Below are 13,738 nucleotides of genomic sequence, written 5' to 3' on the forward strand. Positions count from 1 at the left end.
CACGTTTTTATTTATAAAAATAGTTCTGGAGAGACCTGATCACACAAAATGAGGAGCTAAAGGAAACATAATAGCTGGAATATCTGGATATTAGCAAAGCACGTGAATGAAACTTGTCTGTAAAAATTGAGACACTGAAAAGTGTCAGAAGGACCACAGATTAAGGGGAATAACAGATAAAGTATTGGGTGTTTGTACTTGTAGTGAGGTGGCTAGTGGGGAGCTGCTTGTGTTTAAACCCATTTTAATATCATTTATGGTCTGGAAAGTAGCCAAAACTCCGTGAGAGACGTGACTGGGTGCTCCCATCACAATTCAGAAGCCAGCACTGGAAAATCAGTATCTCTCAGATAAATGATAACCAGGTGGGTGAGTTAAAAATAGTGGGTCCAATTCACCCCTGGAGTAATTCTGCTGAAGTTGGAGTTACATTAGAGATAAATTTGTCTCTCTCTAAATTAGATGGTTTGTCTTTCCAGGCGTGTGAGTACCATGCCACCTGCTTATTTCTGGAATCAATTAATCAACAGTTCTTTCCATTAGCAACTCTGTCTTCAATCTGATGACATCTGACTGAAGAGAAGTGGATGCAGGTGTTCCCAGAGCAGTCATGGGTTAGCAGGATCATAACCAGGGAAAGATCTGGTGGTGCAGTGCTAATTAGAGGTGCACTTAGTTAAGTCTGTAGTGCTAGGATTGCTCTTAATGTGGGACATTAGGTCATCATTCCTGGTATACACAGTGTATTCAAGTGAAATATTTGTGTTTCCAGGATGGTTTTGATGCATGGGAGAAGGGAAACTTTAAGGTGCTGGTAATTCTCCAATGCCCTCTGGAAAGGGGTTTGCAAAGTGGGTTCCATTGGCCAAATACAGGCCAGGTATCTCTACAACACTGTCCCATGCATCTTTAGTTTTAATGCTGCTTGTGGAGATGGCAGGTCCCAAGATGCAAAGTGCCATCTTGATCCTAGCAGCCTGGGGAGCACAGCATGCCATTTAAAAATTAGGTTGGCTGCAATCTTTTCCATTTCAAACAAACTAATTGTGGCTAATGTAGCCACAATTTTGTCCAGTCAAGGGCTACCCCTGCACAAGAATGAGCTCAAATTTCTGTTGGCGCTGTGATACAGCATGGCCAGAGGGCAGCAGGAGAGTGTTAGAAGGGAGCCTTATTCCCTGTAAGGGGAAGAAACTTTGCTATAGATTAACTAGAGCACCTGAAGCCAATTAGAGCACCTGCAGTCAGTCACATGATAAAACCCCCTGCTTCAATCAGACAGTGTGGGAGTTGGAGCAGAAAGGATTGGTGTTGGAGCAGAGAACAGTTTGGAGGAGTTGGAGCAGAAAGGATTGGTATTGGAGCAGAGAACAGTTTGGAGGAGTTGGAGCAGAAAGGATTGGTATTGGAGCAGAGAACAGTTTGAAGAGAAGTAGAGGAAAGTTTGGAGGAGTGCTGCGGTGGGCTAAGAAGTCCAAGACCCTAGGTAAGGGGCACTTGGCTTTTGCAGAGGGAGGGCAGGAAGCCCCCCCCCTCAAGCTGAAGGGCAGGAGAGGGAAGTAGCCCAGGGGAAGGAACCGCCAGTTCAAGTGGTTCACCACTATCCTCAGGGCCCCTGGGCTGGGACCTGGAGTAGAGGGCGGGTCCAGGTCCCTCCCTCTCCACTCCCCTCCTCAAGGACACTAGTGGGGCAATTAATAGTCCAATTCCGGGGCAAGAAATGGCGCCCCGAGCCCCCCCCCCCGCGAAGAGAAAGCACGAGACCCATCATCATAATGCCAGCAATTTGCAAATGTGGTGTCAGAGGTGGGATTTGCGCGCTGGGGACTTAAACCAGGGTTAGGCAAAACCCTCCTGTCCTTAAGATGGACGACGTGGTCAAGGCCCTAATACAAGCCACCGTGGCCCAGCAGGAGGCTACCAGGGTCCAAGCAACTGCCCAACAGGAGGCGACTCGGATGCAGCAGGAGACTAATCATCTGTTGATGAATCAGGCTCCCCAGGACCGAGCCCTGCTGAAAGACCTGGTGAACCAGATGAAGGCCCTTATGGAACTGAACCGCAACTGTGAAGGGACCCGGACCATACGGGCCAGCCATTGCCTACAGAAAATGACACGGGAGGATGATGTGGAGGCATACCTCCTGGCTTTTGAAAGAGCAGCCCTGCGGTCTGGTATCCTTGCCCGATTCCTGTGTGGGGAGGCCCAGAAGGTCTACTACGATGTGGCTGCAGAGACTGCAGCAGATTACTCCCAGCTGAAGGCAGAGATCCTGGCCAGATCCGGAGTAACGACAGCATTGTGAGCCCAGAGGTTCCATGAGTGGCAGTATACGGAGGACAAGACACCCCGATCACAATTGTTTGACCTGATCCACCTGACCCAGAAATGGCTGCACCCTGAGGACCTCAGCTCTGAGAAGATGATGGAGGTCCTGGTACTGGACTGGTATATGAGGGGGCTACCACCAGGTCTCCGGGCTTGGGTTGGCCAGAATGACCCCTCCACCTATGATGAGTTGGTCTCCCTCGTGGAAAGACAGCTGGCAGCCCGCGAACTGTTCCAGACCCCAGGCGGGGAGACATGGCAATCCAGGAAGCCAACCCCAAACCCAAGGCCCCAGACTGTCAAGAACTATAGAACTGTAACAGGGAGGAAAGACACCAAGGAATGGCCCGAGGCCAAGAAGGGACCTGGGGGTTTGGGAAGAGAGATGGGGGGCCGGCCAAATAACCCCAGGCAGAGGGTGACAACTGGAATAAGGAGGCGGTGTTTGAGTGTGGGGAATTGGGGTATATAGCAGCCCAATGCCCCAACAGGGAAGAACCTATGCAGTGTAATCTGGGGGATTACGGGGAGCAATGTGGCCTAATCGGCCTGGTAGGGGTCACAATGACCTCACATAGGTATACAAGATCAGTAAAAATGAATGGTATTAAGACCATAGCATTAATAGATTCTGGGAGTGCTGTCATGCTGGTCTCGGAGAAGTTGGTGGGGCGAGACCAACTAACCCGGGCCAAAAACACAGGGGTAACGTGCGTTCATGGCATTGTGAATTTTTACCCCACAATCCCAGTGCGGATTGAGATCCAGGGGAATACTACCAGGGTGACTGCAGGGGTGGTCCCCAAGCTCCCCTACCCTGTCTTAATTGGTAGGGACTTCCCCAGGTTTGAGAGCTTACTTACTCCAACAGAGCCAGGGGAGGGTAGCAACCCCCAGGCTGAGACGGAGGCACCTACAGATAGCCTCACCCCAATGTTTGCCGAATTTGCTCCAGAGTTATTCTCATCCCCTGGGAAACCCCGAAAGTCTAGGCGAGAAAGGAGGGCAGATAAGATTAGGGACCAGGATTCTAGCAGAGAATCGAAAAAACTTCCCTTGTGGGTAGGCGAACCCGCTCAGGAGGCCAGGAGATAATTCAGGCCAGGGAGGACTCGGAGGCGGTTCCTAGCCCAAGTGGGAGCAACCCAGGGGGAAGAGTAGAAATAGGTCCCCTAGAATTAGGTCAGATCGGTACTGCACGTGAGAATTTTGGGCAGGACCAGGCCAATGATCCGCTATATGCGAATGTGAGGGAGGAGGTAGAAGTAAATGGTGCACCTGTGGAAGGAAAGATCAAAGGCCCAAGGCCATATTATGTGCTCAAAAGCGATCTCTTGTACAGGATAGAGCAAATACGAGGGGAAGAAGTAGAACAACTCTTAGTCCCACGGAAACACACAAGGGCAGTACTAGAGTTAGCTCACAGTCATCTATTTGGGGGACATCTAGGAGTAGACAAGACACTGGATAGAGTCCTAAGAAGGTTTTATTGGCCAGGGATATGCGCAGAAGTCCAGCGCTATTGTGCCTCCTGCCCTGAATGCCAGTTGCATAGCCCCCGATCTTACTTGCGGGCCCCATTAGTACCTTTGCCTATTATTGAAGTCCCTTTCGAGAGGATAGCCATGGACATAGTGGGCCCACTGGAAAGATCGGCACGGGGCCACCAAAACGTACTAGTCATCCTTGACTACGCCATGCAGTATCCAGAGGCCATTCCTTTAAGAAACCCCACATCCAAGGCAATAGCAAAAAAACTACTACAGGTTTTTGCCAGAGTGGGCATCCCTAAGGAGATCCTGACAGACCAAGGAACCCCATTCATGTCAAAATTAATGAAGGACTTATGTGCCCTATTCTGCATCCAGGCCATACGGACCTCAGTCTACCATCCACAAACAGATGGACTGGTTGAGCGGTTTAATCGTACCCTTAAAAGTATGTTCTGGAAGGTGATAGCACAGGATGGAAAAGACTGGGATACCCTTCTACCGTATCTAATGTTTGCTATACGGGAAGTCCCCCAGGCGTCCACTGGTTTCTCTCCCTTTGAACTACTATATGGACGCCACCCATGCGGGATATTAGATATCGCCAAGGAAGATTGGGAAGAACAACCCAACCCAGGAAAGAATGTCATTGAGCATGTGACACAAATGAGACAGCGAATAACTCGAGTAACCCCTATAGTACGAGAACATTTGGAAAAAGCACAAGAGGCCCAGCGGACATATTACAACCATCGGGCGAAAGTACGGAGATTTCAGCCAGGGGAATGGGTGATGGTGCTAGTGCCGACAGCAGAAAGCAAACTCCTAGCCAGCTGGCACGGACCATATGAGATAGTGGAAGCCATTGGGGAGGTGGACTATAAGGTCAGACAACCAGACCTCCAAAAGCCAGAGCAAATCTACCACCACAACTTACTGAAGCCCTGGCGTGACCGAGAGACGTGTCTGGTCATTTGAGGAGCTCCACCCCAGACAGACGACCCACCGGGGCAGGTAAAGATATCTCCTGAATTAACCCCAGAACAATGAACAGAGGTCATTGAGATGATCCACCGGAACCAGGACGTGTTCTCTACACAACCGAGCCGTATGACACTGGTCCAACATCATATTGTCACCAGCCCCGGAGTAAGGGTGACGATAAAACTGTACCGAATACCAGAAGCTAAAAGGGAAGAAATTAGGATGGAAGTGAAGAAGATGCTGGAACTCGGGGTTATTGACAAATCCCAGAGTCAGTGGTCCAGCCCGATCATCCTAGTCCCCAAGCCTGATAGCACCCTGAGGTTTTGCAACGACTTCCGGAAACTGAATGAAGTATCCCAATTCGATGCCTATCCAATACCACGCATTGACAAGCTAGTCGATCAGTTAGGCAAGGCTCGATACCTAACCACTCTGGATCTGACCAAAGGATATTGGCAAATTCCCCTGGCCAAGAATGCCAAGGAAAAGACTGCCTTCTCTACACCCGTTGGCCTGTTTCAATACACTGTCCTCCCTTTCGGACTCCATGGGGCCCCTGCAACATTCCAGCGACTTATGGATAAATTACTGCGACCCCATGCCAAGTATGCCACCGCCTATCTAGACGACATAGTCATCCATAGCCCTGACTGGGAAACGCACCTAGGAAAAGTAGCAGCAGTGCTAGATGCCCTGCGGAAGGCTGGCCTCACTGCTAACCCTCTCAAGTGCGTGATAGGACTAGCTGAAGCCAGATACCTCGGGTATGTAGTAGGGAGAAGTTTGGTGAAACCCCAATGGAACAAAGTGGAGGCAATACAAGGTTGGCCTCGACCAGTCTGCAAAAAGCAGGTCAGAGCATTTCTAGGGATAGTAGGATCCTATCGGAGATTCATCCCTCATTTCGCCACAAGAGCAGGGCCATTGACGGATCTGATAAAAGCTCGGGGCCCCAAGATAGTAAAGTGGACTGATACGACAGAAGAAGCATTTAAGGCCAGCCCTATGCTGCCATCCAGTACTCATAGCCCCAGACTTCGAGAAAGCATTCATCCTACAAACAGATGCCTCAGAGGTAGGGCTAGGAGCCATCCTTACACAGATGGTAGGGGAGGAGGAACACCCAATCTTGTACCTCAGCTGGAAACTCCTCCCAGGGAACAAAAGTACGCTGTTGTTGAAAAGGAATGGTGGTAAAATGCGCTATGGAGACTCTCCGCTACTATCTACTGGGGCGGCAGTTTACCCTCGTTGACAGACATGCCCCGCTCCAGTGGATGCACAGGAACAAGGAGAAGAACGCAAGAATGACTAGGTGGTTCCTATCCCTGCAGCCCTTCCATTTCCGGGTACAGCATAGGGCTGGAAGCCAACATGGCAACGCTGATGGCCTATCGCGACAACACTGCCTCTCGTCCCAAGTAGCCCAATCCCATGGTGTTGAGTGGGGGGGGGGGCCGGGAGGGCAGCAGGAGAGTGTTAGAAGGGAACCTTATTCCCTGAAAGGGGAAGAAACTTTGCTATAGATTAACTAGAGCACCTGAAACCAATTAGAGCACCTGCAGTCAGTCACATGATAAAACCCCCTGCTTCAATCAGACAGTGTGGGAGTTGGAGCAGAAAGGATTGGTATTGGAGCAGAGAACAGTTTGAAGGGAAGCAGAGGAAAGTTTGGAGGAGTGCAGTGGTGGGCTAAGAAGTCCAAGACCCTAGGTAAGGGGCACTTGGCTTTTGCAGAGGGAGGGCAGGAAGCCCCTCACAAGCTGAAGGGCAGGAGAGGGAAGTAGCCCAGGGGAAGGAACCGCCAGTTCAAGTGGTTCACCACTATCCTCAGGGCCCCTGGGCTGGGACCTGGAGTAGAGGGCGGGTCCAGGTCCCTCCCTCTCCACTCCCCTCCTCAAGGACACTAGTGGGGCAATTAATATTCCAATTCAGGGGCAAGAAATGATGCCCTGAAACCCTACCCCAAGAAGAGAAAGCGCGAGACCCATCATAATAGTGCCGGCAATTTGCCACAGCACCCACTCAGTTTCCATCTCAGTGAAAGCCCTGCTGGATCTTTTCTGAATTCTGATCTGGAACTGCAGCCACAGTAACTGATGTTAATTCTTCAGACAATTCCTTTCTACATTTCTCTTCTCCTTTGTTTACATCCTACCACCAATATTTTCCCATGTTATGGCTGTTCCTTGCTTCTGCACCCTGAGAAGCTGAGAGACTGGTTCCTACCACTTGCCAGTGATCTAGATCTCTGAGATGTTTGTCTAACCTGCTCTTAAAAATCTCCAATAATGGAGACTCCACAACCTCCCTAGGCAATTTATTCCAGTGCTTAACCACCTTGACCGTTAGGAAGTTTTTCCTAATGTCCAACCTAACCCTCCCTTGCTGCAATTTAAATTAATTGCTTCCTATCCTCAGAGGTTAACCATTTTTCTTCCTCCTTCTTGTAACAACATTTTACATACCTGAAAACTGTTATAGTGTCCCCTCTGTCTTCTCTTTTCCAGACTAAACAAACCCAATTTTTTCAGTCTTCCCTCATAGGTCATGTTTTCTAGACCTTTAATCATTTTTGTTGCTCTCCTCTGGACTCTCTCCAATTTGTCCACACCCTTCCTGAAATATGGTGCCCAGAACTGGACACAATACTCCAGTTGAGGCCTAATCAGCACGGTGTAGAGGGGAAGAATTACTTCTCATGTCTTGCTTACAACACTCCTGCTAATACACCCCAGAATAATGTTTGGTTTTTTGCAACAGCGTTACACTGTTAACTCATATTTAGCTTGTGGACCACTATGATCCCCAGATCCTATTCCGCAGTACTCCTTCCTAGGCATTCATTTCCCATTTTGTATGTGTGCAACTGTTTGTTCCTTCCTAAGTGGAGTACTTTGCATTTGTCATTATTGAATTTCATCCTCTTTACTTCAGACCATTTCTCCAGTTTGTCCAGATCATTTTGAATTATAATTCTATCCTCCAAAGCACTTGCAACCCCTCCCAGCTTAGTATTATCCGCAAACTTTATAAGTGTACTCTTTATACCATTATCTAAATCACTGATGAAGATATTGAACACAACCAGACCCAGAAGTGATCCCTGTGGGACCCCGCTCATTATACCCTTCCAGCATGAATGTGATCCACTGATGATTACTCTCTGAGAACAATTTTCCAGCCAGTTTTGCACCCACCTGATAGTAGCTCCATCTAGGTTGCATTTCCCTAGTTTTTTTTAATGAGGCCATGCAAGACAGTATCAAAAGCTTTACTAAAGTCAAGATATACCATGTCTGCTTCTTCCCCACATCCATAAGGCTTGTTACCCTGTCAAATGAAGCTATCAGTTTGGTTTGACACAATTTGTTTTTGACAAATCCATGCTGTTACTTATCACCTTATTATCTTCTAGATGTTTGCAAACTGATTGCTTAATTATTTGCTCCATTATCTTTCTGGGTACAGAAGTTAAGCTGACTGGTCTGTAACTCCATGGGTTGTCCTTATTTCCCTTTTTATAGATTGGCACTATATTTGCCCTTTTCCGGTCTTCTGGAATCTCTTCCTATCTTCCATGACTTTTAAAAAATAATCACTAGTGGCTCAGATAGCTCCTCCGTCAGCTCCTTGAGTATTCTAGGACAGGGGTCCCCAACCCCCGGTCCGCGGCCCGGTACCGGTCCGCGGCCTCTTAGAAACCGGGCCGCGAACCGACCCAGTGGAGCTTCCGCAGGCATGCCTGCGGGAGGTCCAGCTGAGCCGCGGGACGAGCGCTCCCTCCGCAGTCGTGCCTGCGGGAGGTCCGCTGCTCCCGCGGCTCAGCTGGAGCTTCCGCAGGCACGCCTGCGGAAGCTCCACTGGAGCCGGTGGACCTCCCGCAGGCATGCCTGCGGAAGCTCCAGCTGAGCCCCGGGAGCAGCGGACCTCCCGCAGGCACGACTGCGGAGGGAGCGCTCGTCCCGCGGCTCAGCTGGACCTCCCGCAGGCACGCCTGCGGAGGGTCCGGCAAACGAAACCGGTCCCTGGACCCAAAAAGGTTGGGGACCCCTGTTCTAGGATGCATTTCATCAGGCCCTCGTGACTTGAAGACATCTAATTTGTCCAAGTAATTTTTAACTTGTTCTTTCCCTATTTTAGCTTCTTCTGATCTTACCTCATTTTCACTGGCATTCACCATGTTAGACATCCAATCACCACCAACCTTCTTGGTGAAAACCGAAACAAAGAAGTCATTAAGCACCTCTGCCATTTCCACATTTTCTGTTATTTGCCCCCTCTCCCCCCGCCACCTTGCGTAACGGCCTACCCCGTCCTTGGTCTTCCTTTTGCTTCTAATGTATTTGTAGAATTTTTTCTTGTTACCCTTTGTCTCTAGATAGTTTGATCTAATTTTGTGCCTTGGTCTTTCTAGTTTTTCCATACATACTTGTGTTGTTTATACTCATCCTTTGTAATTTGACTGAGTTTCCACTTTTTGTAGGATTTTTTTTTTATTTTTAGATCATTGAAGATCTCCATCCTCTCCCTCCTTCATGATTTCAAAATAACAGCCTGCTTATCCATTAGCAACACACAGCGCCTCCACCTGGCCACCCACCTCATGACAGAAGACCATTCAGAATGGGGTGAACTGCTTTCACCCTATTACCTGGACCAGGCCAGGAGAACACAGGTGCACCTTCTGGACTGGGGATAAAATAGGGTGCCATGAAAATGTCAGGCTAGTTCCTCGGAGGATAGATATTTGTGTAAGAAGAGTCACCAGCACAACTGCCACCATTAGTGCTATTCTCAGCAGAGAGGCCCCACTGTCTGGGCTTGGAAATAGTTCTTCAAGGTTTGTGGTTGGGGAGCTTGCCCATGTTATACTATATCTGTTTTATGGATGTAAAGAATTTATTTCCGGGACTTTAAATTTAGCTTGTTTCACAAGTATTATCTTAATTTTAAAATAAAAGAAAAACCCTAAAGTATGCAGCTGGCCTGTTGGCTCCTGGAAAGGTAACTGCTGACCTTCAGCCAACCTTGCTATACTCTGTGATCCCACATCCACTGACAGAAGTCTTCATTCAACAATGTAAACACTGCCCTGTTATCACACCTGTGTCAAGGTAAGGCTGCAATATAAAGAGACTGATGCAGACCACAAAGACATATTTTTCATACCCTGCTGAAGGAATGAAATTCATCCTGCTCATTCTGCTGTTTTCAGGTATGGCTACCTCATTTACTCACTCTCACACCCTAAGTCCGTCTATCTTGCACATGCATCACAGACTAGAGGTCTTGGTGGGTACGAACTCAACTTGCCACAAATATGGGAGCAGGCACAGGTAATCTTTGGAAAGTTAGTTGGACAATGAGATCATCCACCTTCAGAAGCTGCCTCTGCGGCACCCCATTTTTGATAGGCAGGAGCCTTATCGTTGTAACTTAAAAAACTCAAAGAAGAAAGCTATTTTCCCACCCTCCCCCATACCCCAGTCTTTAGGATCTGTGATTAACATCAGTTTGGTTGCAGCTACAAGGGAACCAGATTGGGCACATCTGGGACATGAATATGTATTGTCTGCAATGTCAGGTATAGCTCCAACCTGAGTGTTTGTGTTTTTTCTCAGTGGGTGCGGCCAATGCCGATACCACCTCCCGGGCTCTGTGGCAGTTCCGTGCGATGATCAAATGCACTATCCCAAGCAGCAACCCATTACAGGATTACAATAACTACGGCTGCTACTGTGGCCTCGGAGGCAGTGGAACACCAGTGGATGCCCTTGACAGGTTGGTGAGACTTTGCCTTCTCAAAATCCTTCCCTCTCCTTGCAGCTGTATCTGCTGTTTTTGCTGACAGCCCCTTCTACCACATAGTGCAACATAGTGCAGCCCTTGTAAGACAAAATTATTCTGCACTCTGGTAGATGATGACAGAACAAGGAGTAATGGTCTCAAGTTGCAGAGGGGGAGGTTTAGGTTGGATATTAGGAAAAACTTTTTCACTAGTAGGGTGGTGAAGAACTGGAATGGGTTACCTAGGGAGGTGGTGGAATCTCCTTCCTTAGAGGTTTTTAAGGTCAGGCTTGACAAAGCCCTGGCTGGGATGATTTAGTTGGGTTTGGTCCTGCTTTGAGCAGGGGGTTGGACTAGATGACCTCCTGATGTCCCTTCCAACCCTGAGATTCTATGATTCAAGCAGCTCCTCTTGTTCCACTCTTCTGGTGGTGGTTGCTATATTGAAGAGCTGAAGTGAATGTGTAGTAGCAACTCTTGTAGTGGTGCTAAGTAGCACCCAAGAGAGAAACAAATTGGGGTAATCTGATTTAAGCATACATCATAGGGCTTTGTACCCAAGTGATGCCACTACAATGCTACTGATGTAAGTGCATGTACAACAATAAGACTGAGAATTTGGCCCTCTATCTAGCAGATTACTTTCTCTTCAGAGATGCCCTACATTTGCTGTCTGATCATTGTGCCCTTTTGTTTAGAGCATTGTCTAGACAATCCACCCTAGTTAGTTAACTTAAACAAGCCAGCTGAGCTCAAGCCTGAGTACGTGGTTTTGAATGTATTCCCTATTATTTCACAGGTGCTGTCAGGTGCATGATAACTGCTATTCTGAGGCCAAGAAGCTTTCAGCATGTAAAGGACTTCTGGACAACCCTTACACAGAGCTGTATACCTACAGCTGCTCAGGCACCACCATTACCTGTAGCAGTATGTCTAACTCTCTCTCTTATTTCATGTCAGCCACTGGTTTCTTTTTTATGGGGGTTTGATCTAAGCTGCATCTCCTTCAGCAGGAAGGTGCTTCCTAAAAGCAGGCTCCCCACCATACCATCACCTACTTCAGCAGAGATGGTGTTTGTTAGGAATGGGTATACATCCCCGTAGAGACTCTATAGCAGGGGTGGCTAACCTGAGCCTGAGAAGGAGCCAGAGTTGCCAAAGAGCCACAGTAATACATCAGCCCCCTATCAGCTCCCCCACCCCACTCCCAATGCCTCCAGCCCACCAGCTGCCCTGCTGATCAGTGCCTCCCCCTCCCTCCCTGCACTCCTGATCAGCTGTTTCTTGGCATGCAGGAGGCTCTGAGGGGCAAGAGCAAAGGCACTGAAGGTTCAGGGGAGAGGGTGGGACCTGTGGAAGAGCCAGTGGTTGATCAATGAGCACCTCCCAGCACATTGGAAAGTTGGTGCCTGTAGCTCCAGCCCCGGAGTCGGTGCCTATACATGGAGCTGCATGTTGACTTCTGAAGAGCCACAGGTTGGCCACCCCTGCTCTATAACAATCACATTCTACACAGCACAGCACATAGCTCTGGTTTGAAAGGCCTTAACTCCCTGGGATCACAGGTTCATATCTGGAACACACACAGAAGGATAAAGCCTTTTGTCCTGCTAAACTAAGTTCCACACCGTGTCCAGTGCACAGAGCTTCCATCTCTTCTTGCTAGCTATTAAGTTTCATGTCAATTCTTTTGAGAGGGGGTTTGCGCAAGTATCTTGCCCATAGTTTCCTCTCCTCCCACTATTGAGGGCTACTTGACTGTGGCTCTTTATCCTTGGGGTGGCTGCATTTCAGTAGTAGTGTGTTTGAAGTATTCTGTAAAGAACCTTGAGAGTGTTTCAAATTAAAGGGAGTAGGTATGAGAGTGAAGGGAAGGAGTATAACTATTTTAGTTTATCAGCTTCACTTGCCAGCAGAGAGAATCATTTTGGCTGCAAATTCACCTGCCTGCCACCTAGGAAGATTTAAAGCTTCCCATCACTGTAGTTTGAAACTGCCTCTCTTAACACAGTTATTGTTCAAACATTTGAAAACGGAAAGTATATAACGTTTCCATGACAGCCACAGGGATTCCCTCAGAGGCTAGTGACACCTAAAAGGGGATAGGTACAATTGACACATGAAGGGTCAGGACCAGAGCAGTGGGCAAAAGAAAATACTGGATTCAAAACAGCAGAGGTTGTCTTCCCCAAAATGCTGCCATTGCTTGGAATAGGAGAAGCTATCATGTTACCAGGGACCTTCTGAGTTTTCACCTTCCTCTGCAGGATGGGCCATGCACTGGTTAGGACTATCCTACTAAATCATTTCCCTGCCATTGCAAGGGTGTTGGTGCAGCAGGTCCCTCCTGTTCTCTGCCTGGGGCACATCATAATTTTGTCTCGCAAGAGCTGCACTATGTTGCTCTAATTCTGGTGGTTGGCTTGGCGGGGTTTGGTGTCCTGTGGTTGATGAAGGACTTTGCAGTGCCGGTCCCAGACCTGTGGACACGAGGGGGATGAGGCAACAGCTTTTACCGGCCCAGCTCCTGCTAGGGCAAGAGCCGAGCTTTGGAGCGGCGCAGAGCCTTCAGCTCAGTCCTCGCCCTCAAAGGTAACGGGCCCAAGGCCCTGGAGAGGGGCGCCGCCGCCCGGGGCCCTGCCGGAGCGCTCCGTACCGGCTCTGCCCCCGCAGCCCGGGGGTGCCAGACGCGCCCTGCGGCCCCCCTCTGGCTCCAGGGCCCTGCGGGGCGCCCCGCGCTGGGCTCGCTGCACGCGGCCCCCGGAGCGGGGCGGGCCCGGCCCGGCTCGTGGCCGGACGCTCGCTAGCCGCTCTGCCCTCGCTGACGCCGCCTCCCTTCCCCCAGCAGCCAAGAACGACCCGTGCGAGATGTTCATCTGCGAGTGCGACCGCAAGGCGGCCATCTGCTTCGCGGGGGCGCCCTACAACCCGGAGTACAAGAACCTGGACTCCGCCCTGTGCAGCTGACCGCCCGAGGGACGCGGCCGGCCCCGGCCCCGCGCAATAAACCCTGACACCGGCCCCGCGCCTCCCGCCTCTGCCTTCCCGCGCCTCAGGGGAGGGGACCCGCCCGCTGGCTCCACCTACCGGCCGGTTCGGGGCAGGGGGCGGGGCGGGAGGGGCGACGCGCGCGAGCTTCCCC

General features: G+C 49.8%; 1 protein-coding gene across 2 annotated transcripts; it reads left to right on the top strand.

The window, feature by feature from the left end:
• The first annotated feature begins 6,468 nt into the window (after positions 1-6,468).
• Positions 6,469-13,611, top strand: PLA2G1B (phospholipase A2 group IB). Of its 2 annotated transcripts, none has more exons than XM_044989650.1 (4): positions 6,469-6,519; positions 10,431-10,590; positions 11,396-11,523; positions 13,442-13,611. In XM_044989650.1, exons 2-4 carry the CDS (start codon positions 10,484-10,486, stop codon positions 13,561-13,563), a joined length of 357 nt encoding a protein of 118 aa, XP_044845585.1. In that variant the 5' UTR covers positions 6,469-6,519; positions 10,431-10,483; the 3' UTR covers positions 13,564-13,611. The 2 variants fall into 2 exon arrangements, with proteins under 2 accessions (XP_044845585.1, XP_044845586.1); XM_044989651.1 differs by having other exon boundaries at positions 13,445-13,611.
• The last annotated feature ends 127 nt before the right edge of the window (positions 13,612-13,738 follow it).

This window comes from Mauremys mutica, chromosome 16 (genome assembly GCF_020497125.1).
Source record: "Mauremys mutica isolate MM-2020 ecotype Southern chromosome 16, ASM2049712v1, whole genome shotgun sequence".
Taxonomy (NCBI): Eukaryota; Metazoa; Chordata; order Testudines; family Geoemydidae; genus Mauremys; species Mauremys mutica.